Here is a 26,272-nt window from a genome sequence, read left to right on the forward strand (position 1 = left end):
AAAGAAACAGAAATAGCGAAAAGCTTATAGTCCATCCATCCCCCCAATATATCCTGTTCCACACTCCAGCCCAGTCGGTGGTGGCAATGCACCTTTAAGTTGGTTTGCCAACCACCAAAAAAAAAAACCCTAAAGAAGAACATGGCAGAGTGTGTTACTGAACCAACCGAGGATGAAATAAAAACTTTGCTTGAAAACAAAACAACAAAAAAATATGGAATATAAGTATTTGATGGTAAGAACGTATCTTTTTTTATTTTTCAAGAATTATAGCATTTTTCACAAACTGCTACCATCATTTTGCTGGTTTGTTTACATTCTAAGCAGAAATGATTTTGTCAGACATTTTGTATCTATCGAATTTGCAAAAAATAATGCTCTATTTCTCAAAATCCAGTCACTGTGGATAGAATAAACCAGCTATTCCACTCAATCTTGTCCAAGTGCATGGTTTACAGCCAACTCAGCACTACGCGCCTCGTCAGCCATCAGCTCATGTACGACTCGATTTTGTGGAATAACTTTATAACGTGTATATATAATATAAATAAATGACTTATTACAAATAAGACAAGACACAACCAGATAGTTGAGGGTTAAGGGTCTTGCTCAACGAGACAACCTTGGCAGCTTGGTGGTGCTGAGATTTGAACTCACAACCGACTACTGATTAGTAAACCATTAGTGATCATGAGTTTATGGTGTATTTACTTCAATATTGACCATACTGTCTGCTGTTTCGATAAAGACTTAATCAGCTACTGTATCGGTCAATTGACTTAAAGTTCTGTAGTTAAAAGTGTGACTTGAGGACACCTTCCCAACGTTCCTAGTAGGAATTCCAACTTCAGGGGACATCATCAGTTTTACCTTGTTAAAGGTTGGCAGATATTATACTGCTGCGTTCATGATTAAGCAGGAACTTTCTGAATTGAATAACTCTCCGATTCACTTGGAAAGTCGAATGTTTTCCGAGAGCTCCGACTTCTTCTAGTTGCGATTCCGTGACATCGTCACTCGAAGATGGCAGTGCTCATCTTTCTTACTTGAAAAGCAAGCAAAAGAAAAGAAATGCACGTGTGTGAGAGATAAGGTTATTAATACTGGCTGAGGCTTTGAAAATTGAAATGCAAATCACCACTTTGGAAATAAACGAAGCACTAACCAAACAACTCATGAATTTGAGTTTTATAGAATATATCCAACTTCAGACAGCTGAATTCGCATGAACACTTTCTAATGAGGGAAGTAGGAGATTCAAGGTGGAAAAATTCCAAGTTATCATGAACGCAGCGATAGCCTATAATCTCCTGAAAGGATTGTGCCACGTTATCTATATGCATTGAGCTTTGTTCTGTTAGTGTAGCTTCTTTAATGCCTGTGTATTGTACATAAACATTTGCTCTCAATGTTTGAATTGTACTGTTATTATTCGTGGTGGGGAAAATGCTATTTGAAGGAAAGTAATACATGACAAAAAAAAAAAAACAAAAAAAAAAAACAACCCTGTATGCCTGTAGGCCCCCCCCTTCATAGGAGTTTCAAGTGACTCATCGGTCAACCCCAGAATGTTCAGTGTACATCAGCAGGTCCACCTTTCATTAACAGCTGTAGCAGCTACCTATTAAATATATACTGCACTACATAATCTCATCTCATCTCATTATCTCTAGCCGCTTTATCCTTCTACAGGGTCGCAGGCGACTTGTCCAGGGTGTACCCCGCCTTTCGCCCATAGTCAGCTGGGATAGGCTCCAGCTTGCCTGCGACCCCTGCACTACATAATATTTTTAATATTAATTCTCATTCAACAAGATCTTGGTACCACAGAGGCCAAGGACAGGCAGTCAGCGCCCACACACATTCATTCATTCATTTCCTTGTAAATCATTTGCGTTGCTCATTTCCTCAAGTAATACAACTTAGGCAAATGCAACACAATTCAAAAAACAAGTATGGCACTCAATTTTTCTCTTTACAAGTCATGAAATACATTGTACCATGATGAAAGGCACAGAGGTTATACAGAGCTGGATGTTGGCCCCTGACAAACATAGCAAGCAAAGAAACGCAAGACAGAAATACATTTCAAAAAACACAGGCATTTGGAAATTCTTGGGACTGGATGCTGAACCAGATGGTTTCCACCATTTCTGAGGTCTCTAGTTTTATTGTAAACTTAAAAAAAAAAAAAAAGTTAGCTATTTAAAAAAAATTAAAAAAAAAAAAAATTATCCTCCACGACACTTATTGCTTCCGTCAGGGCCACCACAGAGACGTCCTTCAGTCAAAACCTCCACAACGTTTTCATATACTCTGGAAAAAAGAAAGTTCAAGTTCCTTCAAATACAGGTTTCCATTCTGCCCATTGCTGAGTTGGCTTGTTTAGAGGATGCCTAGCAACTTCTTGTTTCGGATGACTTGTTGAAATCTCACAGGACAGAATATGCTAGCTCATCGCCAGTCTCGGATTCTTGCAACACGACTCATGAAAGAGCTCAGGTGCTGTTGCCTTGCTCTTGTTCGAACAGGAGCATGGCAAGCTGGGACCGGGAGCCGATGCTTTCCCGTTTGCTCTGGAGGCAACGGTGGAAGGTGTCCTCGCTCAGCCGGGCATCACACGTGTGATTTCGGTACTCCTGGCGCAAAGCAGGCTCCACAGCACGGAACACGTGCAGGCCTGAATAGCGCACAAACACATCGTATGTATCCAGGCTCTCCAGCAGCTCCTCATCCTCGTGCACATCGGCTTCCATGTGCGAACGAGCAGACATGTAGTCGCCATTGTAGAAGCACGCCTCTTCAAACGAATAGCGGTCGAAGTGGCCCGCCTCGCGCACTAAATCCATAGCCGTAGGCAGAGCCTGATCTGGATTCGCAACTCGTGGGTTGAAATCTTGAAAATGGATGGGGAAGAAAACCTGCCAGCCACTTATAGCATTCATACGGCAACGGTTCAGGAATTCGGAGTTGAGCGCCGTGTCAGCAGTTGCTAGTAAAAACAAAGTGTCTGCCGGATGCTTCCTGGATACCACATCCAGCACCCGCAGGAGCCCCGGGTTCTCGGTCTTCACACTGATCCACGGCACTTTGACATTCGGAAAGCGCCGTTCTATTGCAGACACTTTTGCCTTGACCTCTGCAAAGACATCATCAGTGGCCACTTTCTGTGCCTCTGCAGGCTCGTAAAGGAAGAGGAAGCTTAGTATTGCATTCTCAGCTGGCTCAAACAGACCTGAAACGCAGCGATCCAGGAATCGAACCACTGTGGTACAGTCTGCACTAGTTAGGGGCAGTAAAATGTGGACCCGTGTGGCCTCCGTTACATACGGCATCGGGATGATCTCTACCCGACTTAAGGGCCGCAGCAAATGCACACGCCGTGACACTGACTGCCCCGAGCCTGATTTCGTCTCAGCCCGGAGCTGAAGGTCAAGTGTGTATTCCATGCCACGGGTCGGATCAAAGCGGCGGTAGCCATTGACTAACTGTGGGGCGCTCAGTTGCAGCACAGGTGAGTATTTCTTATTTAGCTCAGCCACAGCAACCCGAATGACATCATCCACATCGGCACGGTCAGCGCCGCTCAGCTGGCACTTGGGCGAGCCATCAGCACAGGAGAACAGCTGCTCTTCTGTGAAATAGTCCCAGCGCAACACCTCAAACCGACTCTTGGGCTCGAAAGGAGGCGGGACCCCAACAGGCCATGCTGCGCTTCTGTTGCCATCCACAGCCAAGTGGCTGATGTTCTTTATCTCCACCTGGAACAAACAAAATAAAGCATTACAATCAACAACATTGGAGGACTAACTGAAGCATTACTGATGTTTATGCCTGGTTGATTAGTCAGATATGTTTCTTTTGGAGTGTTTCACATATTTGAGATGTTGAAACAAGGTCACAAATGTCAGAGCCAGTAAAAACACTGCATGTTTCAAAAGCTGTGTCGTGTTTTCTTTGCCTTTTCTGGGACGTCCATTGCACCAGCATTTAAGCCTGGGGAAACCCTTCACAAGGTGAAAAACAATTCCACAAAACAAAACTGAAATACATCCACCGCAAGTAAGGTTCTAACAACTTAATATGGAGTTATCCCTACAAGATTTGCGTTCTGACTGCAGTGCAGGAGCATCGTGGACAATTTTACAGCCAGTACCTAATGCTCAAACCGACTCAACCAGCCATATGTCAGGTTTGCCATGACGTTACTATCAACCAACATGAACATCTGACTTTCAAACTCTCATACGACCAACAAGGTTGGAAACATCCTTAGGCAGACTGTTTGTACCACTGCTCTTGCTAAACTGGCTTTTTACTCAACTTGATCTTCACAAAAAGCCTATACAAGTCTACACAAGCCGATGCAAAGCAAAATAGACATTTTGTTGCCAGAGTTTAGCCATTGTAACATCTCATCTTTATCCCTGCGACCCTGTAGAACAGCTTTATCCTGTTCTACAGGGTCGCAGGCAAGCTGAGGCCATTGTAACATGCAACAGTTTTCCCCAGTCCTCCACAAATAAACAACCTTGTGGTAGCATAATTTAGGTTAAATGTAAATGGGCCACAGTTTGACAAGGACTATGATTAGGGCTTCATAAAAGAAAACAGTATTCTATTAGGATAGAATATCAAGAATTACTGTATGACAAGAGATACTGTAGATCTCTATTCTATACCTTTCTATTATTGTTTTTTTAAATAATTACAAAACCAACTGTGAGCACCCTATAAAATGTTGTACTTAAATATTTAAAACGGTCATGACTAAAACTAATGAATATTTCTAGCACTTGCTGACATATGTACAGTACCATGCATGTCTTAAGCACCCTTTTTTTTAAACCCCAATCAAATTTGTTAGATTTCTATTTTATCACTTCTAGACAGAGAATGTTGTCATTTACCTGTACGTTCAAAATGCACATTTGAACAAAATTTCGTTCCACTGGCTTACATCAGCACAACTGCTGCATATGATGATTACTGCACATAATCCGGTAACCAAAAAAAATACAGTACTTAAAATAAATAAATAAAATAAAAAAACCCGACCCTAAATAAAATAATATTCTATAGAATATACTAACCGTACTTGAGCCAGTACAAAAACATTTTAGGAGTTCCAAACGTTTGTTTTCCAGCACAAAATTAAAACGTTATAAAAGTTTGTATCCGAGCAGCACAAGAGCCCACTTTTCAGATTTTAAAAAAAAAAAAAAAAAGTGAAGGCTACTGGGTTTTGCACCAAAATTAAGCAGCAAGCGTGACAGTCAAAGTGTCCAGAAGAACTGTGGCTGGTTCTGCAAGATGCTCAGTAAAACCTACAGCTCACTCCCTTATAAAATGGCACCAATTGTCCCCATCCGTCCATTATCCGTAACTGCTTATCCTGTACAGGGCAAGCTGGAGCCTATCCTAGAGGCGGGGTACACCCTTGGACAAGTCGCCAGATCATCGTAGGGCTGACACAGAGACAAACAATCATTCACACTCACATTCACACCCACGGTCAATTTAGAGCTACCAATTAGCTTAACCTGCATGTCTTTGGACTGGGGGAAACCGGAACACCCGGAGGAAACCCATGCAGACACGGGGAGAACATGCAAACTCCTTAATTGTACCGGAGACTACTAATTTATTTATTTAAAAGGATCATCAAAGGGTCATGTCACACCAAATATTGGCTTTGTTTCATTTATTATGGCTTACTGCTGTTTATAGTTTTTTTTTTTTAATGTTGAAACCCTTCATTATTATTTAAGCCATTTTACATGTGCCTAAGACTTTTGCACAGTACTGTATATATGCATATACAGTCCCCTCCTAAATTATTTGAAGAGCAAGGCCTATTTTTTTTTCCTATGCACTGAAGACATTTAGGTTTGAGACCAAAAGATGAGCCAGACAATCGATCAGAATTTCAGCTTTAAATTTCTTAATGTTAGCAACTGGACGTGTTAAACTTACTTAGAACATGGCACCTTTTGTTTGAACCCACCCATTCATCATGTGATCAAAAACATTGGAACAGAAGGTGTTTTTGTTTCCCGCATGTACCCTCTGTTAGATTGATTTAATTGTTTAAACAATTAATAGCTCTGAAAGTTTACTCTCAGTTTCAGCCCTGGGTTTTTACGTGTAAAGTCTACATTTGTTCTTGAAAAAGGATAAACAAATAAGACCAGAGAGCTGTCTATGGGAGAAAAGGGGAGGAAAAATTAAGCACTGGAGCCAATATAACAATTTAGAATGTCCTGAAAAAGAAAATATTTGTTGTACTAACAATCAATCAGACCTCAAAAAGGTCCGTTAAGGAAAACAGCAACAGTTGATAAATACAAAACAGAAACCCCAAAACTCAAATAACTTCAGGGTATAGTTAAAAAAAAAAAAAAAAAACCTGGTCTTGCTATTCCAATACTTTTGGATAGGACTACGTGTGTGTATATGACATGGGTCATTTTGCCCACCCCACTACTCAAATTGGACGCTTTTAAACAGTGACTGGATTGTAAACAGCCAACTCAGTCTGGCAACCCTGATTTGTACATAACCACCTCTTACACTGAAGTGCATTTCCGGTTTTACATGAAGAAATGATGCATCATCCACAGCTACGCGGTCTGAATCTTAAATATGGCAAGGAAATAAAATAGTGAGAGTATTTCTATTGCATAGCAAAAATAATCCAAATGGAATGGACCAAGGGGTATGGCAGACAGCAAGGAGGTGCGTGGTCTGGGAGGATTTTTGATTTCGATTTAAACAGGGGGCTGGCATCACTTCAGGAGAGTCACTTGCTTTATCTATCTGAAAGATTTCCAAGCATTAATGTGCATGTAAGACAGCTTAATTATATAACTATGAAAAAAAAAAGAAATGACGACTATGGAAGGTAAGCCATGGCCTAATGGTTGGAGAAGCAGCTTTGGGACCAAAAGGTCCCTGGACCAGCAGGCATGGCTGAAGTACCCTTGAGCAAGGCAACTAACCCCCAACTGTTCCTCAGGCTGCTCTGTGTATGTTGCACCTGCTAAGTGTCTGTTGCAACTGCTAAGTGTCTGTAATAAGGAGTAAAGGAAAGAGCTTGGTACAGAGGGACAGATAAGAAAGAACTGGAGACTTTTACCTGAAGTTTCTTGATCTCTTCATAGGTTTTCTGTAGCTCTCTTTCTGTGAAGTATCTGTGCAGGCGATACATCTGCTCCGGGCTTCTCACTGGGTGAACCGAGAGCGCATTCTGGAAATCCAGGCTTTCATGTCCACTCAGGTCCATGTTCTTCTTCATTTCAAAGTAATTATAATGAAGATTCTGCGAGACAAAAGAAAACAAGATCAACTGTGAGCTACTGCTCACTTACGTATCCCCCCTGTGCTATCATGGTGGTTTAACATTAAGCTAGCTAGGTCAGTGAAAGTCCACCTGACATGCTAGCAAACGCTTTTCAAACTCAAATCATATTGGGTAGCTAATGCTACCAGAAAAAAAAAAAAATAATAATAATAATAATTTGACATTGTTTATTTGGCAAGATTATGCTAAAACATTTCTGAAAGGACTTCAGATAAGGGTGGCACGGTGGTGTAGTGGTTAGCGCAGTTGCCTCACAGCAAGAAGGTTCTGGGTTCAAGCCCAGCAGCGGGCGAGGGCCTTTCTGTGTGGAGTTTGCATGTTCTCCCCGTGTCCGCGTGGGTTTCCTCTGGGTGCTCCGGTTTCCCCCCACAGTCCAAAGACATGCAGGTTAGGTTAACTGGTGACTCTAAATTGACTGTAGGTGTGAGTGTGAATGGCTGTCTGTGTTGGCTCTGTGAAGACCTGGCGACTTGCGGGGTACACCCTGGACCTTTCGCCCGTAGTCAGCTGGGATAGGCTCCAGCTTACCTGTGACCCTGTAGAACAGGATAAAGTGGCTAGAGATAATGAGAGGAGAATGAGACTTCAGATAAGTTAACATTATTCATGTTTGCATAACTCTGTTTTTACATGCTAACTAATAGTGTCCAAGTTAACTAGCTGAGTTATCGTTAGCTGTGGACAAGGCGATGGCAACTTGGCAGGAAAATCCATAGAAAAAGTCATTTGACTAACCAGACTGCATAGCTATTGCAACATTATCGCTAGCTCTAAATGCACAGACAACTTCATTGTAAGCTTTCTCTTGGAATAAAACGTTTACATACCTCAATATGCTTCCGCAGGTTGAATGGCAAGTTTTTGCACACTGTGATGTGGTTCGTTTTCGGCAAACAAAGCAAACATTTAAAACGAAATGAATCTTTAATCCTTTCAGAAAACTGAAACATGGGTTCTAGGTATGGCCATGGGTGTGTGCATTCCCCAGAAGAACCGCCTCCTTCCATTCTGCCATCAACTGATCGTGTTCAAATAATTCTGCTGAGAAAATCACTGAACTTGATTTTATACAGTCTATGGACGGGACATGACCCTAGTGATTACTGATTGTTTTTTTCGCAGGTGACACTGAGACAGCCTATCACGTTTTAGAAAAGAAAAAACCCATCCACTTTCAAAGCCACTTCATAGTAATGAGGACCATGATAGAAATGTAGTGGAGTGAAAAGTACAATATTTGCCTTTCAAATGTAGTGACGCTAAAGTGCATATTCTGGACCAATTTAGATTTTTTTGTTTGTTTGTTTTTTTAATATGAAAGTATGTCCCCTTACACACTCATCCAGAAGGGTAATTTTGCACAAGGCCATCTGTCTACAGCAGAAAAAATAAAAATAACAAAATGCGTCTGGAAAAATCCCAAGGGAGTCTGGAGCCAGATTTGTGACGTTACCTGCGGAAGCGCCAGCAGGCTGCGCGAGCTTTGCACAGTTTCAGGCCAAGTTTACATTAGACCGTATCTATCTCGTTTTCTTCGCGGATGCACTGTCCGTTTACATTAAAACGCCTGGAAACGCCGGGAAACGGGAATCCACCAGGGTCCACGTATTCAATCCAGATCGTGTCTGGTCCGGTGCTGTGTAAACATTGAGAATACGCGGATACGCTGTGCTGAGCTCTAGCTGGCATCGTCATTGGACAACGTCACTGTGACATCCACCTTCCTGATTCGCTGGCGTTGGTCATGTAACGCGACTGCTGAAAAACGGCGCGGACTTCCGCCTTGTATCACCTTTCATTAAAAAGAGTATAAAAGTATGAAAATGCTGCAAATACTGATGCAAATACTGCCCATTGTGTAGTTATGATTGTCTTTAGGCTTGCCATCCTTCCACTTGCAAGTGGTAAGTGACGCGCATGCCCGATATGCACTGAGATCTCACACACAGCGGCTCAGTCCCGAATCACTGCTTGTGCACTTCACTCGCGCGCTCTGTGAGCTGCGCAGGGCCGGAGTGCGCACCCTCCAGAGTGCACTCGCTGTTCAGGGCGGAGTGATTTGGAGCGCAGGATGCCTGCGGAGCCGAGCGTATCCATGTATTGGCGTTGCTGTGTGCACACGAATCGTGTATTGGCGTTGCGGTGTGCACGCGAATCGTTTTAAAAACGTTAATCTGATGATCCGCTGATACGGTCTAATGTAAACCCCACCTCAGTGCACAGCCTGTGTAGGCCAAGCGCTCCCATTTCTCTCTCATTGTCCGGTCTTTTGGAAAACGATGAGTACTAATCCCATCAAGATTGGTGTTGCTACACCCTCCTACGATACATCTGTTAACCATTTTAATAATTATGTGACTGTTGAAGAAATTTGCAGAAAACTACCAGGTCATTTTCTCAAACAAACCAGCGCTGACGTAGGATTCAGAGGGAGGCATCCCGCACGTGATGTCACAAAAATCAACGTTTCCCAGGAAATCCAATTTTTTTTCAGAGGCAGACCAATTCGCCTCAAATGGCTTGATTTCAACCGAATTTTTCTGGTATTGTGCAAGGTAAAAAAAAAAAAAAATTGCGCAAAATGTGACATATTTGACCAAAGTTTAATATAAAATAGGAGAATTACATTGACCTTGCTCCTGAATTTACCTGTGATATGCACTTTAAAAGTCATAAGTTTCCAAAAAAAAAAAATTAAGTAAAGTACAGATACTCAATGTACTTAAGTACATTACTCAAGTAAATGCACTTTGTTACTGTCCACCTCTGGAACTGACCGCTTAAAAAAGGACAGGGAAAAAAAAAAATTATGCACATTTCTACAGGTTGAAAGAGACTAATAATATTTCAGTAGTCAGGAACTGCTTGCCGGCAGTGGCACTTACCAAAACTAGATGGTGGTTTTTAGGCTATTCTGCAGTAAAACCGTAAAAAACCCACAACTGAATGTTCGATATAATCCTTTTAACTGATGCAAGCCACGTACTATCTAAAGATTAGCCAAACCTATACAGATACGATTCATTTCATATTAATTAACTCCGTCATCTCCATTTACCTTGACAAAGTTAGGATGCCCTGTGAGATGGGGAGGAGCTTCTGCCAAAGTATCACTAGGACTTAGTGTTCAAAAGACCTGTGCAAATCATTATAAAAATTCATCTGTCGATTCTCAGGTCACATTTCTTCCCCAATGAAAAAGGCTGCACATTTGGTATATATTTAAATGAGAACTCATACAAGCATATACCAGTGTTAAATTGCAGAACTAAAGGTTGGCAGGTCTTATAGCATAATATAAGGAGTAGAAATGTCATTGAAGAACATTGCAGTGTAAAAATCACATTAGAGACAATTAAGTGAGGGATAATCTACAGCGGGATGGTCATTACTGCAAAATAAACCCCGACAGGCTGATGCAGGACCCCGACACAAAACAGAGGGGTCTTGAATCACCCTGAAGTGGGTCATTTCACAATAATGACCAGATTTCATTTACTGATTTGATATTAAAATGATTTTATTGATTCCACTAATGTGTACCAAATGTGTCACTGAGGGCCAAAAACTGATCATGTCCTTTCCAGCAGAAACCTATGGTATATTGCCACAAATTATGTCTAATATATACCTGTAAAATTTCTCTCACTAATCTTCAACGGCAAAAAAAAAAAAAAAGTTACACACATTCAAGTTACAGCACTATCAGGGGCCTACGGACACTACATTTTGCCATATTACTTCGTATTTGTGATAAAGAAATGCTATAAATATACTTGTAAGGACAAAATTGACAGAAATTGATTTGGTATGTAAAAGCAGTCATATTAAGAGCAGAGAACAACAATATCTTCCCCATTACTGGGGGGAAAAAAAAAAGCAATACTATCCCAATACTTTGTTTTAACTCTAGCAAGATCAGAATTCTCAGCATGTGGTGTTTTGAACTGTAATTAAATCTTCCAAATATCATGAAAAGCGTTCCTTGTGTATTTGTCTGTGTCACATACAGAGAAAATGAATGATTTTTCCTGATTACTTCAATAAAGTTGCCTATAGCTTTTTTTAATGTTACTCTTTGTATGAGATAACATGGGGCCTAAGGACACTACAGGTGGACTACGGACACTACAAGTGGACTACGGACACTACAAGTGAGTTAATTGTCCTGCATTTTGTAATTCAGCAAGATATTCCAAGTACCATATAGACATATTGTGTTGTTACTAAAGACCCTTCATAGTTATTGTACTGAGCTCGTTGTACGTCTCTCAGCATCGTGTACATAGGGGGCCTAAGGACACTACGGAGATTGTCATTTTGAATCATAGCTCAGTAGTATTAAGTCAGCAGCTGTTAGCATGTTATCTATTAGCATGTTAGCATTAACATGTTAGTATGCTAACAGTTAGCATACCAACATGCTAACAGTTAACATACCAACATGTTAATGCTAACATGCTAATAGATAACATGCAAACAGCTAGCATTCTAACATGCTAATGATTAACATGCTATTTGTTAAAATTCTAACATTTTAAGGCTAATATGCTGACAGCCATCATGCTAACAGCTAACAGGCTAACATGCTAATGGCTAGTATGTTAACTTTTAGCATGCTAACGTGCTGAGGGTGACATTCTAACAGCTAACATGCTAACATGCTCAGGCGAAAACGCTAACAGCAAACATGCAAACTCTGCATGCTACCATGCTAATCCTAACAGGTTAACAGCTCTCATGATAACATGCTAATGGTGAACATGCTAACAACTCACAAGCTAACAGCAGGCATGATATCGTAATGGGTAATGGAACCCTCTGGAGGTAAAAAGAGATGTGTGAAAACTAAGGAAACATCATGCTAACAGCTAGCATGATAACACGTGACTGCTTATATGCTAATTGCTATCATGTGTGCGTGTAAGTATTCCTAATAAAGTGGCCATTGAGTTGAAGTTGATTTGCTGTCAAAGTCTCAAATGAGCAGATCCTTGCCAAATGCATCATCACCTATAGGGGAAGGGAGGAATGACTCAGTCAAGCTTCTATTGATTAGCGGCAAAATGGAGAAAAAAATGGACGGATGAAAGGCAAGACAAAGACGAGTGCGGGTCAGAACCGATATCATGTGTGTGATGGGTGATTTGGCCTGAGGTGCCATATGAAGTTTGGTGGATGTGTGGTGAAGTGTTGCTGAGCAAAACTCCATTCATTTGAATGGGGCCAAAAATCAATGGAAGCCTATGGAGGTAAAAAGAGATGCGTGAAAACCAAGGAAAAGACGAGTGCAGGTCTCAGATGAGGGGATGGATCTGTGCGGGGACTTGGCCTGACGCATCAAGTGAAGTTTCTTGAAATTTGGTCACTTGGTTAAAAAAAAAAAAAATTGGAGGGTGAAAGTTTTTCTCCTGAAACACCATTCATTTTCAATGGGGCCAAAAATCAATGCAAGCCTATGGAGGAAAAAGGGATGAGCAAAAAGAAAGGGAAAATATGAGTGCGGGTCAGAACCGATTGCATGTATGTGTCGGGGGAGTTGGCCTGAAGTATCACATGAGGTTTGGTGCATCTGCGATGGAGCATGTCCGAGTAGGACGATTCGATTCATGAGCCCTATTCATTCTCTATGGGGAAAAAAAACAAAAGAAAAACGACAAGAGAACGGGCGTGTTGATCCAAAAGCTGTACACAAGCACACTACACCACTTCGGGCCAGACGTCTCAGAGTTGGAACGGTGTATCTCGAACGCCCTAGGAGGAGTAGTGGATCAAAAAAAAAAAACGTGTCGGAATAAGGCAGAATAAGTAAACTTAAGAAGAACAATAGTGTGCTTGAGCAAGCACACTAATTAATCTTGCAATGGCTTTTTCCTTCGCACCAAATTTGAGATTATTGTAGGGACTTTACCTTAAAATTTCAAACAGGTTCAATTCACCTTAAAATCAGCTCTCTGTAAAGGAACACTGCAAGAAGATTATAGCTTTTGGAATTTTTGAAAAAAAAAAAAAAAAAAATTATGGTTGCAGAGATACAAGATTTTAGCAAAAAATAAATAAATAACGGTAATTGCACACTGATCCCCAACACGCACCTCTACTTAACGTTGTAGCACAAAATAGAAAGGGTGTACATGGTCCTAATTGGTTCTGTTTTAACCAGAAAAGGTTGTAGTTTTATGAGCGACTTAGTTTTGGAGGTGAAGCCTAACAAATTCCTGCCTGTTGCGCAACACCTGCGCCTGCAGCTCCAGTACTATAAAGTGAAAGTAATTCATTGCCATTATTTAGCCTTGTACCTAGCAAGTGTGCTTACAAAGAGACACTGCTTTATCATAACTGTGAAAGTTGAACACCAAATCAGTTAATTAAAAAAAAAAAAACACAAACAAACAAATGATGATTTGTACCATGTATTAATTTCCTGGGTTCCAGAAAATGGCTGGGGCAGCTGCTGCTCTTCTTCATGCTCTATGCACTGACTGACTGATCGATCGATAGATTCGGGATGAAGCTTGCTCTAGATTCCATGAGATTGTATGTAATTTGCGGGTATCAGGGAGCTGCTATCAATATGCGGGAGACTCCCAGAACTTCCGGGAGACTTGGGATGTCTGTTAAATGCAAATTTGACATCATGAGCTTGATAAACCTCATCTCATTATTTCTAGCCACTTTATCCTGTTCTACAGGGTCGCAGGCAAGCTGGAGCCTATCCCAGCTGACTACGGGCGAAAGGCGGGGTACACCCTGGACAAGTCGCCAGGTCATCACAGGGCCGACACAGACAACCATTCACACTCACATTCACACCTACGGTCAATTTAGAGCCACCAGTTAACCTAACCTGCATGTCTTTGGACTGTGGGGGAAACCGGAGCACCCGGAGGAAACCCACGCGAACACGGGGAGAACATGCAAACTCCGCACAGAAAGGCCCTCGCCGACTACAGGGCTCGAACCCGGATCTTCTTGCTGTGAGGCGACAGCGCTAACCACTACACCACCGTGCCGCCCCTGCTTGATAAATTTGACAGAAAATCTCTCAGTAGTAAATCTGTCACACTGCAGACATTTCATGCATGGTCCAACAAGATGCATATTTTGCAACAAAATGGTGTACTTCAGCCTGAAAGATGAAAAAATATGATACACTAATCGTGCATCCAATAAGTTGAAGTCATATTATATTACAATACAGAAGATGTACAGTACAACTTCTCATTGAAAAAATGAAATAAAATAAAAAAATCCATGAAATTGTAGCAATTTTGACCCACATTCATTGCCATCAAATTTTTATTACTGCAGATATCAACGTGCGGTTTTCGACATCTGACAGTCCTTGTGGTACTTTATCTGAAAACACTCAAACACTACAGTTATTCTGTTTCTATAATTCTGAAATGTGTGCATAACATTATCAAACATGAAATGGCTCACAGTGATTTTCTGCTGTTAGTAATGGTCTATTATACACAGTATGCTGTAAGTGACTAAACAGAATCTGAGTATTCAACAAAGCCATGTAATAAATTGTTAAAATGACGTGTTTTACTGGGAAACACGCCACTCGTATTTTTCATACGAGGTACATCCGGGACATGGAAAACTAAAACTGTGATGACTCTCAATGTGTCACTCACGATCAAGTCGACGAATTGTTTCAATAAATTTCAGTACTTTGTTTGTGAACGTGTCTATATAATAAAAAGAACGTCGAGGACGTAGTCTCATCTGGTCTGCCATCAAAACAGCCATGACTACCAAAACATCAAACAGAACTGAAATGTGGGAATGCGGATAGAGGACCAACCTCCATAACAAATTGTTTACAACAGGAAACTCAACAAATGACCCAGTTTTGTTCCTCAAGGGAAGATCTACCCAAAAGCATCGATCAGAACTGGAATCAGATGAGAAATGAGAGGAGGAGATACAATCCTAGTGAGAGGCCTGGAAAATTTGTTAATTTGGCCTAATTATTAACTCGATAGCAAAAAAAAAAAAAAAATTTGACAAAACAACCACAAGTCCCCTCCTAGAACTGCCACCTTATTGTGGTGGAGGGGTTTGTGTGCTTGAATGATCCTAGGAGCTATGTTGTCGGGGGCATTATGCCCCTGGTAGGGTTTCCCAAGACAGACAGGTCCTAGGTGACAGGCCAGACCAAGAGCAGTTCACCAAAAACCCCCTATGGAGAAAAAATCCAGGACCGTGACGTCGCCCGGTAGGACGCAGCCGGGGCCCCACCCTGGAGCCAGGCCCGGGGTTGGGGCTCGTATGCGAGCGCTTGGTGGCTGGGCCTTTGCCCATGGGGCCCGGCCGGGCTCAGCCCGAAGAGGTGACGTGGGCCCGACCTCCTGTGGGTTCACCACCCACAGAGGTAGCAGTAGGGGTTTGGTGCAATGTGGATTGGGTGGCAGTCGAAGGCAGGGGCCTCGACGACCTGATCCCCGGACACAGCGGCTGGCTGTTGGGACATGGAATGTCACTTCGCTGGGGGGGAAGGAGCCCGAGCTTGTGCGGGAGGTTGAGAGGTACCGGCTAGAGATAGCCGGGCTCACCTCCACGCATAGCTTGGGCTCTGGAACCCAGCTCCTCGAGAGGGGCTGGACTTTCCACTTCTCTGGAGTCGCCCGTGGTGAGCGGCGGCGGGCTGGTGTGGGCTTGCTTATAGCTCCCCAGCTCAGCCGCCATGTGTTGGAGTTTACCCCAGTGAACGAGAGGGTCGCCTCTCTGCGCCTTCGGATTGGGGACAGGGCTCTTGCTGTTGTTTGTGCCTACGGGCCAAATAGCAGTATAGAGTATCCGGCCTTCTTGGAGTCCCTGGGAGAGGTACTGAGGGGTGCTCAGACTGGGGACTCCATTGTGCTACTGGGGGACTTCAATGCTCACGTGGGCGATGACAGTGACACCTGGAGGGGCGTGGTTGGGAGGAACGGCCTCCCCGATCTGAACCCGAGTGGGGTTTTGTTATTGGACTTCTGTGCTAGTCACGGTTTGTCCATAACGAACACCATATTCGAGCATAGGGGTGTCCATAAGTGCACGTGGCACCAGGACACCTTAGGTCGGAGGTCGATGATCGACTTTGTAGTCGTTTCATCTGATCTCCGGCCCTATGTCTTGGACACTCGGGTGAAGAGAGGGGCTGAGCTGTCAACTGATCACCACCTGGTGGTGAGTTGGATCCGCTGGCGGAGGAGGAAGCTGGACAGACCTGGCAGGCCTAAACGTATGGTGAGGGTCTGCTGGGAACGTCTGGCCGAGCACTCTGTTGGGGAGGTCTTTAACTCCCACCTCCGGGAGAGCTTTTCCCAGCTTCCGAGGGAGGCGGGGGACATTGAGTCTGAGTGGACCATGTTCTCTACCTCCATTGTGGACGCAGCTGTTCGGAGCTGTGGCCGCAAGGTCTCCGGTGCCTGTCGTGGTGGCAATCCCCGAACCCGGTGGTGGACACCGGAAGTAAGGGATGCCGTCAAGCTGAAGAAGGAGTCCTATCGGGCCATGTTGACCTCCGGGACTCCTGAAGCAGCCGACGGGTATCGGCAGGCCAGGCGTGCTGCAGCTCGGGCAGTTGCGGAGGCAAAAACTCGGAACTGGGAGGAGTTCGGGGAGGCCATGGAGAAGGACTATCGGTCGGCCTCGAAGAAATTCTGGCAAACCGTCCGGCGCCTCAGGAGGGGGAAGCAGTACTCTGCCAACACTGTTTACAGTGCGGGTGGGGAGCTGTTGACCTCGACTGGGGACATTGTCGGGCGGTGGAAGGAATACTTTGAGGATCTCCTCAATCCCACCGTCATGTCTTCCACTGAGGAGACTGAGGCTGATGACTCAGAGGTGGACTCGTCCATTACCCAAGCCGAAGTCACTGAGGTGGTTTGCAAGCTCCTCGGTGGCAAGGCACCGGGGGTGGATGAGATCCGCCCTGAGTATCTCAAGTCTCTGGATGTTGTGGGGCTGTCTTGGTTGACACGCCTCTGCAACATCGCGTGGCGGTCGGGGATAGTGCCTCTGGAGTGGCAGACTGGGGTGGTGGTCCCTCTTTTTAAGAAAGGGGACCGGAGAGTGTGCTCCAATTATAGGGGAATCACACTTCTCAGCCTCCCAGGGAAAGTTTACTCCAGGGTACTGGAGAGGAGAATTCGACCAATAGTTGAACCTCAGATCCAGGAGGAACAATGCGGTTTTCGTCCTGGTCGCAGAACACTGGACCAGCTCTATACCCTTCATAGGGTGCTCGAGGGTTCATGGGAGTTTGCCCAACCAGTCCACATGTGCTTTGTGGATCTGGAGAAGGCATTCGACCGTGTCCCCCGTGGTATTCTGTGGGGGGTGCTTCGGGAGTATGGGGTTCGGGGCTCTTTGCTAAGGGCTGTCCGGTCCCTGTACGAACGGAGCAGGAGTCTGGTTCGCATTGCCAGCAGTAAGTCAGACCTGTTCCCAGTGCATGTTGGACTCCGGCAGGGCTGCCCTTTGTCACCAGTTCTGTTCATAATTTTTATGGACAGAATTTCTAGGCGCAGCCAGGGGCCGGAAGGAATCCTGTTTGGGAACCACAGGATTTCATCTCTGCTTTTTGCGGATGATGTTGTCCTGTTGGCTTCTTCAAACCAGGACCTTCAGCATGCACTGGGGCGGTTTGCAGTCGAGTGTGAAGCGGCTGGGATGAGAATCAGCACCTCCAAGTCCGAGGCCATGGTTCTCGACCGGAAAAGGGTGGCTTGCCCTCTCCAGGTTGGTGGAGAAGTCCTGCCTCAAGTGGAGGAGTTTAAGTATCTCGGGATCTTGTTCACGAGTGAGGGAAGGATGGAGCGTGAGATCGACAGGCGGATCAGTGCAGCCTCCACAGTGATGCGGTCGCTTTACCGGTCCGTCGTGGTGAAGAAGGAGCTGAGCCAAAAGGCGAAGCTCTCAATTTACCGGTCGATCTACGTTCCGACTCTCACCTATGGTCATGAGCTTTGGGTAATGACAGATAGAACAAGATCGCGGATACAAGCGGCTGAAATGAGTTTCCTTCGCAGGGTGGCTGGGCGCTCCCTTAGAGATAGGGTGAGAAGCACAGTCACTCGGGAGGAGCTCGGAGTAGAGCCGCTGCTCCTCCACATCGAGAGGAACCAGCTGAGGTGGCTCGGGCATCTTTTTCGGATGCCTCCTGGACGCCTCCCTGGGGAGGTGTTCCAGGCATGTCCCCCCGGGAGGAGGCCCCGGGGAAGACCCAGGACACGCTGGAGGGACTATGTCTCTCGGCTGGCCTGGGAACGCCTCGGTGTTCTTCCCGAGGAGCTGGCCGAGGTGTCTGGGGAAAGGGAAGTTTGGGCTTCCATGCTCAGACTGCTGCCTCCGCGACCCGGTCCCGGATAAGCGGAAGAAGACGAGACGAGACGAGAACCACAAGCTTTATGTGGAGTGATGAGTTCTTTCAAACAAAGCAATCGGAACGGAAATCCATAGAGAACTGACAGAGGAGATATGATTTAACTGAATTGTGGACGACGGACACCACGCCATGGTAATAACTCATCGGCCTCATGGCCAGATGAGCTAAAAAGAAAATCACACGCTGGCTTGAAGATATGAAGTTTATTTTTCATCTGAAATACATTGTGGATCTGAGTGACATATTTAAATAATATTGGCTGGCGTTGAATGGTATAATCAGATATATTCCATTCAGCTAGCATGATACTGAACAAGTCAAAGATGAGTAGCTGAATGGAATATATCTGATATACCACCAAAAAAAAAGCCAGCCGATATCATTATTAATATACAGACACATTCCTTTCGGGTGTTCAATGTGTCTTTCTCTTTCAAAATTCTCTCAAAATCTTCTGTATTTAACAAAACAAACCTGGCAGCCATGTTTGTTTACAAATTGTCAGTCACTTGCTAGCATGGAAGTTTTACGTCTCTGGCATGTGACGTTATGTTGTCTTGACAACCATGCACTATCAAACCATATTCAACGCTCATTCCCTATTGGTAGAGAGTGACGTAATACACGTAGGATAAGTGATATGCTAACAAGATTGCATGCTATCAAACCAAATGAATGAAACCCACTAGAAGGGAATAGAATTACTGCACATGTTTTTATTCCATCAAAAGTGTCCTGTATGTATAATAATTCCCGATATTTCACTCCAATGACGTCACTCTTAGCATTTTCCTGCTAACTAGAAGCACATTGTCAAGATGGCAAACCGGTTCAAAATTAAAAGTTCTTTTGATTAACTTTTTGTTTTTTGGTGGCTGTGGCCATAGAATATGAAGATTACATAGTGGCGCCAAGATATGAAGTTTATCTTCTCGTGTTGAAAAAGATTTTCACTCAGTCGTGAAATATTTTCACCACTTGAAGATAAACTTCATATCTTTGCACAACCGTGCAATATCCTCTAATAAAAATTAAATTTTTTTTCGCGGTGCGGTTTCCATCAAATCCTGCGCTCTGATTGGCTGGTGAGCGGGTCCGTATCCTACAGTATGGACCCCGGTTACGGACCTCTGGCGACTCTCTCGTTCACAACAAACATAGTAGCATTTTTTGTCAAAATTTATCTTTTTTTTAAATAAGATTTATTTATAAGATTATCAAAAATCTTATAAATTTTTGCCAGCATTTCTCAGGAAAATAGCATTAATTTTACAGCATGGATAGCGATAACAGTCTTCACAGCGAAAGCAAGTTTTACTAGCCTGAGGAAGAAGAAATTAAAAAAAAAATTTCAGGAGAAACCTAAAAACCTCTAACTTGCTAATGCTGAGCAAAAACATGGCTGAATCCTGAATGACTCAATTTTGTATAAATAGGGGACTACATAGGCAGCAAAATGTAGTTTTTTTCCTGCCATGGAAGTGCACTTGTATACTGAGGAGGAAGCCATTTGCATTACAGCCATGAATGAGGATTCAAAATAGCATTAATTTTACATCATGGACAGTGATAACAACAGTCTTCACAGTGAAAGCGAGTTTTACTACTCTGAGGAAGACAAAATAAAAAAAACATTTCAGGAGAAAGCTAAAAACCTCTAACTTGCTAACGCCGACCAAAAACATGGCTGAATCCTGAATGACTCAACTTTGTATAAATAGGGGACTACATAGGCAGCAAAATGTAGTTTTTTCCTGCCATGGAAGTGTACTTGTATACTGAGGAGGAAGCCATCTGCATTACAGCCGTGAATGAGGATTCAAAATGGCAGCTCGGCTCAGTTTTCCCTTTCGGGCGCTCTCGTTTTCTGTTAGAATTTGGTAAAGAGAACAAAAAACAAAACCACACATTATTTACCAGCTTAAGGTCGTTCCGTATGGTGAAATACCGTGACCTCGGCCTTGAATACTGACCTCGGCCCAGAGGGCCTCGGTCAGTACTTTCAAGACCTCGATCACGGTATTTCACGATACGGACCAACCTTAAGCTGGTAAATAACATAGATCACACAAACCTATTCACCCCTATGAAAATACAGTATTTGGAATGTTCCACAATTCAACATGAAGTTACATCATCTGAATGATCATGGGAAGTCGTTCTCTCATTACTCCCCCCCCCAATGATTGGGATTTTGGCTGATGAGGTTTCTTTGAAAAGTATGACACTACCAATTATAGACTGAGAGAAAAAAAAATTCTCATCATCTCATTATATCTAGCCGCTTTATCCTGTCCTACAGGGTCGCAGGCAAGCTGGAGCTTATCCCAGCTGACTACGGGCAAAAGGCAGGGTACACCCTGGACAAGTCGCCAGGTCATCACAGGGCTGACACATAGACACAGACAACCATTCATACTCACATTCACACCTACGGTCAATTTAGAGTCACCAGTTAGCCTAACCTGCATGTCTTTGGACTGTGGGGGAAACCGGAGCACCCGGAGGAAACCCACACGGACACGGGGAGAACATGCAAACTCCGCACAGAAAGGCCCTCGTCGGCCAAGGGGCTCGAACCCTCATGCTACTATTATGTCCATTTCATAATTCTATATTAAAAATTATTCAACCCTGTCATTCATTTAAGACTAAAATGTAACCATTGTCAGCAAACAAACCTTATTTTCAAAAAAAAAAAAAAAAGAGGGGGATATTGTTCCCCGAGATGGGTTAACGCATTTTTTTTTCTTGGTAAATTACACCCAATCAGTGGAATCACCCATAAAACTAAAAGTGGTGCAGTAAACCAGATCATGCTCTGTAACGAGGCATACATATTGCAGTGCATCTTGGGACATGTTCTGAGACCATGCCGAGGTTTGCAAACTTATGACTGCTTCTTTGCAAGCGCATTTGCATCAGAAATAGGAATTTTGGCCCTGAAATACTGTTAGCGTTCATAAATTGGACCCAGAATTGCACTCAGCCGTATTGCATCTCAATACGAAACAAGCCGCCTTCTCATCGGAGGCATAGACTCCTGGGCATTGTGGTTTCCTGCCGACACACAAGAGCAGAGTCTGAAAAATGAAGTCACTTGTGGCCAGTATAAGCATGGACTTCTCCAGGGAATCCAGCAACATGAACAGTTTGCTTTATCTCCACTGGTCTGCTTTCGGAGTTGGCCAGGATGATCCATGCCAGGTTATAATCTGTCAAACTCTCTCTATATATAGATCTCACACACACACACACACACACACACACCTACACTAACGTAGATGCTGTTTTACATAGAACTTAATTGGGCCTCATGATGAGAATCTCTGCTGATGAGGCGTATACTCTGGGTATTTGGAAAGCCATGAAGCAACAAAATTAGAAAATATGAGAATGTAGCTGCATTAAAGAGTAGTAAAAAAGAGAACCATTAAAATTATGAGTCATAATTGTATGGTGGCCTGCAAAAAAAAAAAAAATCCCTTCATATGGTCAAATTGTGACTTTTTTTATTATACGTCATCCCCCCCCAACTGAAATATAGTTCTCTTTTGCATGCATTTCAAACAATACCACAGAAAGACACCCCACCTACTTCTACATTCATAACCTAAATCTACTTCTGGAAAAACAACATTACCGCCAAATATTAAAGAATTATAGGATGAAAATAGAAAATCGCTGATTATTCTATCCACATTCACCGGATATGAACAATCACCTGCTCTGATTGGCTACTCTACTACTAGGCTATCAGCTCATATACCGCGAGTAGAGAAAAACAAAAAACAGCAGAGCTTGTTGCTGAACCAACCAAGGACGAAATAAAAACTACTCGAACCCCCCCAAAAAAAACCCTTTATTTTTCAAGAATTATTATAGCTTTTTTCACAAATTGCTACCGTTATTTTGCTGGTTTGTTTACATTCTAAGCAGAAAGGATTTTATCAGACGTTTTGTGTACATTTTTTTATTTATCGAATTTGCAAAAAAAAAAAAAAAAGGGGGGGGTTCCTCAAAAGCTAGTAAACGTGGATAGAATAAAGCAAACAATCAGTTATTCCACTCAAATCTCGTCGGCTATCAGCTCATGTACGACTCCATTTCATGAAATAACTTAATTATCAGCATCACCCACAACCATCTTATCATCCGAAGTAAAATGTCACTTGACTGATCCGTGTTCCTGCTAACATCAGTGGGGAAATAATTCAGTTCTGTTTCTTTTTACACCCTTTTCCACAGGCATCTGTACAGTGTGTGAGAGAAAGTGCTTTTCTCTGTATTATTGACACGTGATGGCCCAGTAGCATTATAAACAGCCAGTATCTGATTACAAACTGAACCGATCAGGCTTATGTCTCTCTCTCGCTATGGCATGCCAGAGACGAATTCAAAAAAGCTTGAGTAAAAAGTGAAAAACCGTGCACTATAAAAGGTTTTCGGCATCTTTATGCAGACTGAGTGCATTTCCAGCTGCTGGCTCTTTAGCCAAACTGGATGATGTCTACAAGCAGACAGCCAAGGCAAGGTTAGAAAGTAAAATAAAATCATTTGCATAGCATTTTGGTAAAAGTATTTTTATGCATCCTTCAAGTGAAAGTAGAGATCCCATAGTATATTACCAGCAGGAAAAATTCCATTCTAACTGGTTTTCACAGACCACCGAACACTTAACTCTTACTGAATCTGTGTATGTGCTAATGGATTGGTCCTACCTCATGCTCCTTCACACAGCTAATGCCAGCATAATCGATGATGCAGCGCCCCAGCCACTCATCAGGCCTGACACTAACAATGTCAGTTCGGCAATGCTCCAGGAAAGGCTTAAGCTTCAGCAGTAAGGCTCTGGACAGGAGGATACCTGAGCCTCCATGACAGTACCTTCCCTGAGCTTCACCTCCAATGAACTCCCCTGGGTGGCCCATGTACAACTGGAGATTCATGCTTAAGTGACCCACCAGCGTCTTCAGTCTGTCAGCTTGGATGTAAGTATCGTCATGAAGTATGTAGAACCAGTCATAGTCCGCTACATGGTGCTCCAGGAGGTAATGCACCGTCTGGAACATATTGGGCACAGGATGCTCGTGACCGTGGGCTACCACAAACATCCCGTGAGGGACTTTGCGGTTGTGAGAACCAGTAAAAAAGATAAGGCGACCATCCAGGTTGTGATTCAGGGTCCTGTTAACTGCCACAGCCAACGTGTTCAGGTTGTTTTTGGAGGTCATGACTGCTACAAAGAGACGCTCATGAATACCCAGCTCCGTACTGGCGTACTTGGCTCTAAAGTGAGTAAAAAAAAAAAAAGAATAAAAAGACTTAGATGAAATTTACATTAAATTAAACAAAAGCAAAAAGGTTGGAATAACATCATCTTAGCTCATCTTGTTTCTGAGAGTTATCCAATTCTATGTTTCTTCATTGCAAACACTAAGAATCACGTCACTGCATAAAGCTTTTGGGACAAATTTCTTAAAATGTTTTTCTTCCCCAAATCTTACCTTATTATGCTAGGATCAGATTACACAACATTTTTGTCTTTCACGATAGTCACCATGTCAATCATAGTGCCATAAATTCTTGCCGTGTCTTGATCAGGAGGCTGGCAACACTACAAGTTTGATCACAACTAATCATCGTTCAGGTCCTTCAGCATCATCGGAAAGGAGGGTCAAGAAACCATCAATCATAGCTATCAAGGAACACGTTGACGGAATAGTCAAACTAGGTAAAAAAATTCTAGACTTTTCCATCAGGCGCCCCAGACACCACATAGCTGTTCTTCCATTGTCTATGACGCTCAAGGTTTGTTGCTGTTCCTGATCATCATATTCAGACCAGACACTGGAACTTTGTCGACCATGACAAAATTGTGTAATCTGATCCTTCATTCCACCTTCAAAATTATTAGAACCCCAATGATCCTTGGGTGTCTGGTTTAAAAGTAGAAATAATCAGGCTGAAACATGATCACTGGGAAGTGACCCAACAACTTATTCTACAACAGGATGCTGAGCTCCTTTTAATAACAGGATCGAGGGAAGACATCAAAAGCGTGAGATCAAATGTCTTTAATCATAGCAGCATGGAAACCCTAGGGATTGTTGATGCTTGGAGAAAACAATATGCCATGTCAAGACTTCTAAAGTGACTGTGGACTGAAAGAGCACAGATGTGGCCTTGAAAGCTGTGGCAGACGGGCGTGGACTCTCCAAAATAGTCTCAGCTTAGTGATTCTTCTGAACTACTGAAATTCTCTTGAGAACAGAGTATAGGTTATAACATGTTGACCCCATACTAGAACACACACTTCTATTGCTTGATCATACAGACTATAGTCAATAACTTCGAGTGTAAAAAAGTCAGTGTGACTGCATTAAACAAGTACAACAGCACGATGAATAAATTAAATATTAAAAATCAAACAAAGCCTCTTTTCTTGCATGTTCATCCTGGTTGTATTTAAAGAACAGACTCATTTACAGGAACTCCACAAGGTGCTACTGACGCCTACCTGAAAACTTTCTTCGGTGGCCCTTGCTGCTCGGGCTTGTTATATGGCACTATTTTGGGCTGAAAGTCGTCCTCCTCGGCGTTGCCCGTTGCTATCGAGCTCGGCTTGCGCGCTCCCTTCGCACCTCCCGGCGCAGCCACTGGCGCCTCCTCGGTCACACCGACGGCGCCGTAACCGCAGCTCTCGTCCACCCATGTGACGCTGAGCAGGCTGAGAGTGAAGCCCAGAGAGATGCCTACCACCACCGGGCCGATCGGCCTCGCCAGAGAGATCAGCGTCGCAACCCGCATTGCTGATTAACGACCGCCTGGCCTTGTGCCTGTCTATCGCTCGCTACTGACTCAGAACAGCAAAAGCTCGATACAAAGCCTCTTTTCTGAACCCTTCGAGGACAAGACGACGTCCCCGCTTGTTTAGTGACGTGTCACCGCCCAGAGCACCGCCTCCCAGCTGACGTCACTCGACCCGCGCTGCCAGCTGATGGAGGCGAGGACTGTTTTGGAGCAGCATCTGCACCAGGATGATGTTAGGATGTGTTGAGCGCCTTTAGTGATTTGAGAGAAGCAATTGGTCAAAAAAAAAAAAAAGTGGTGCTTCAGAAAAAATAAAAACTATCTATCTATCTATCTATCTATCTGTCTGTCCCTACTGTATGAGTATCCATATCTTGGGATGTAATGCAATGCTACTATCAATAAGCTATCTGTATACTGTTTAGTGCTCCATGTAAAAAAAAAAAGTGGTGCTTCAGAAAAAATAAAAACTATCCATCTATCTATCTGTCTGTCCTACTGTCTGAGTATCCATATCTTAGGGGTGTAATGCAATGCTACTATCAATAAGCTTTCTGTATACTGTTTAGTGCTTCATGTAAAAACAAAAAAAGTGGTGCTTCAGAAAAAAAAACTATCTATCTATCTATCTATCTATCTATCTATCTATCTATCTATCTACAGTGGTGCTTGAAAGTTTGTGAACCCTTTAGAATTTTCTATATTTCTGC

The 26,272-nt window shown here is 43.3% G+C and overlaps 1 protein-coding gene across 1 annotated transcript; it reads right to left on the reverse strand.

Moving 5' to 3' along the window:
* Nucleotides 1–228: 228 nt before the first annotated feature.
* On the reverse strand, nucleotides 229–25,686 carry chpfb (chondroitin polymerizing factor b). The gene is made up of 4 exons (XM_060918978.1): nucleotides 25,270–25,686; nucleotides 23,471–24,038; nucleotides 7,139–7,321; nucleotides 229–3,761 (listed from the first exon to the last, which is right to left on the reverse strand). The coding sequence occupies exons 1-4, from the start codon at nucleotides 25,557–25,559 to the stop codon at nucleotides 2,499–2,501; spliced, it is 2,304 nt and encodes a 767-aa protein (XP_060774961.1). The 5' UTR covers nucleotides 25,560–25,686; the 3' UTR covers nucleotides 229–2,498.
* Nucleotides 25,687–26,272: the final 586 nt, after the last annotated feature.

Source organism: Neoarius graeffei, chromosome 4 (genome assembly GCF_027579695.1).
Source record: "Neoarius graeffei isolate fNeoGra1 chromosome 4, fNeoGra1.pri, whole genome shotgun sequence".
In the NCBI taxonomy this organism is placed as follows: domain Eukaryota; kingdom Metazoa; phylum Chordata; class Actinopteri; order Siluriformes; family Ariidae; genus Neoarius; species Neoarius graeffei.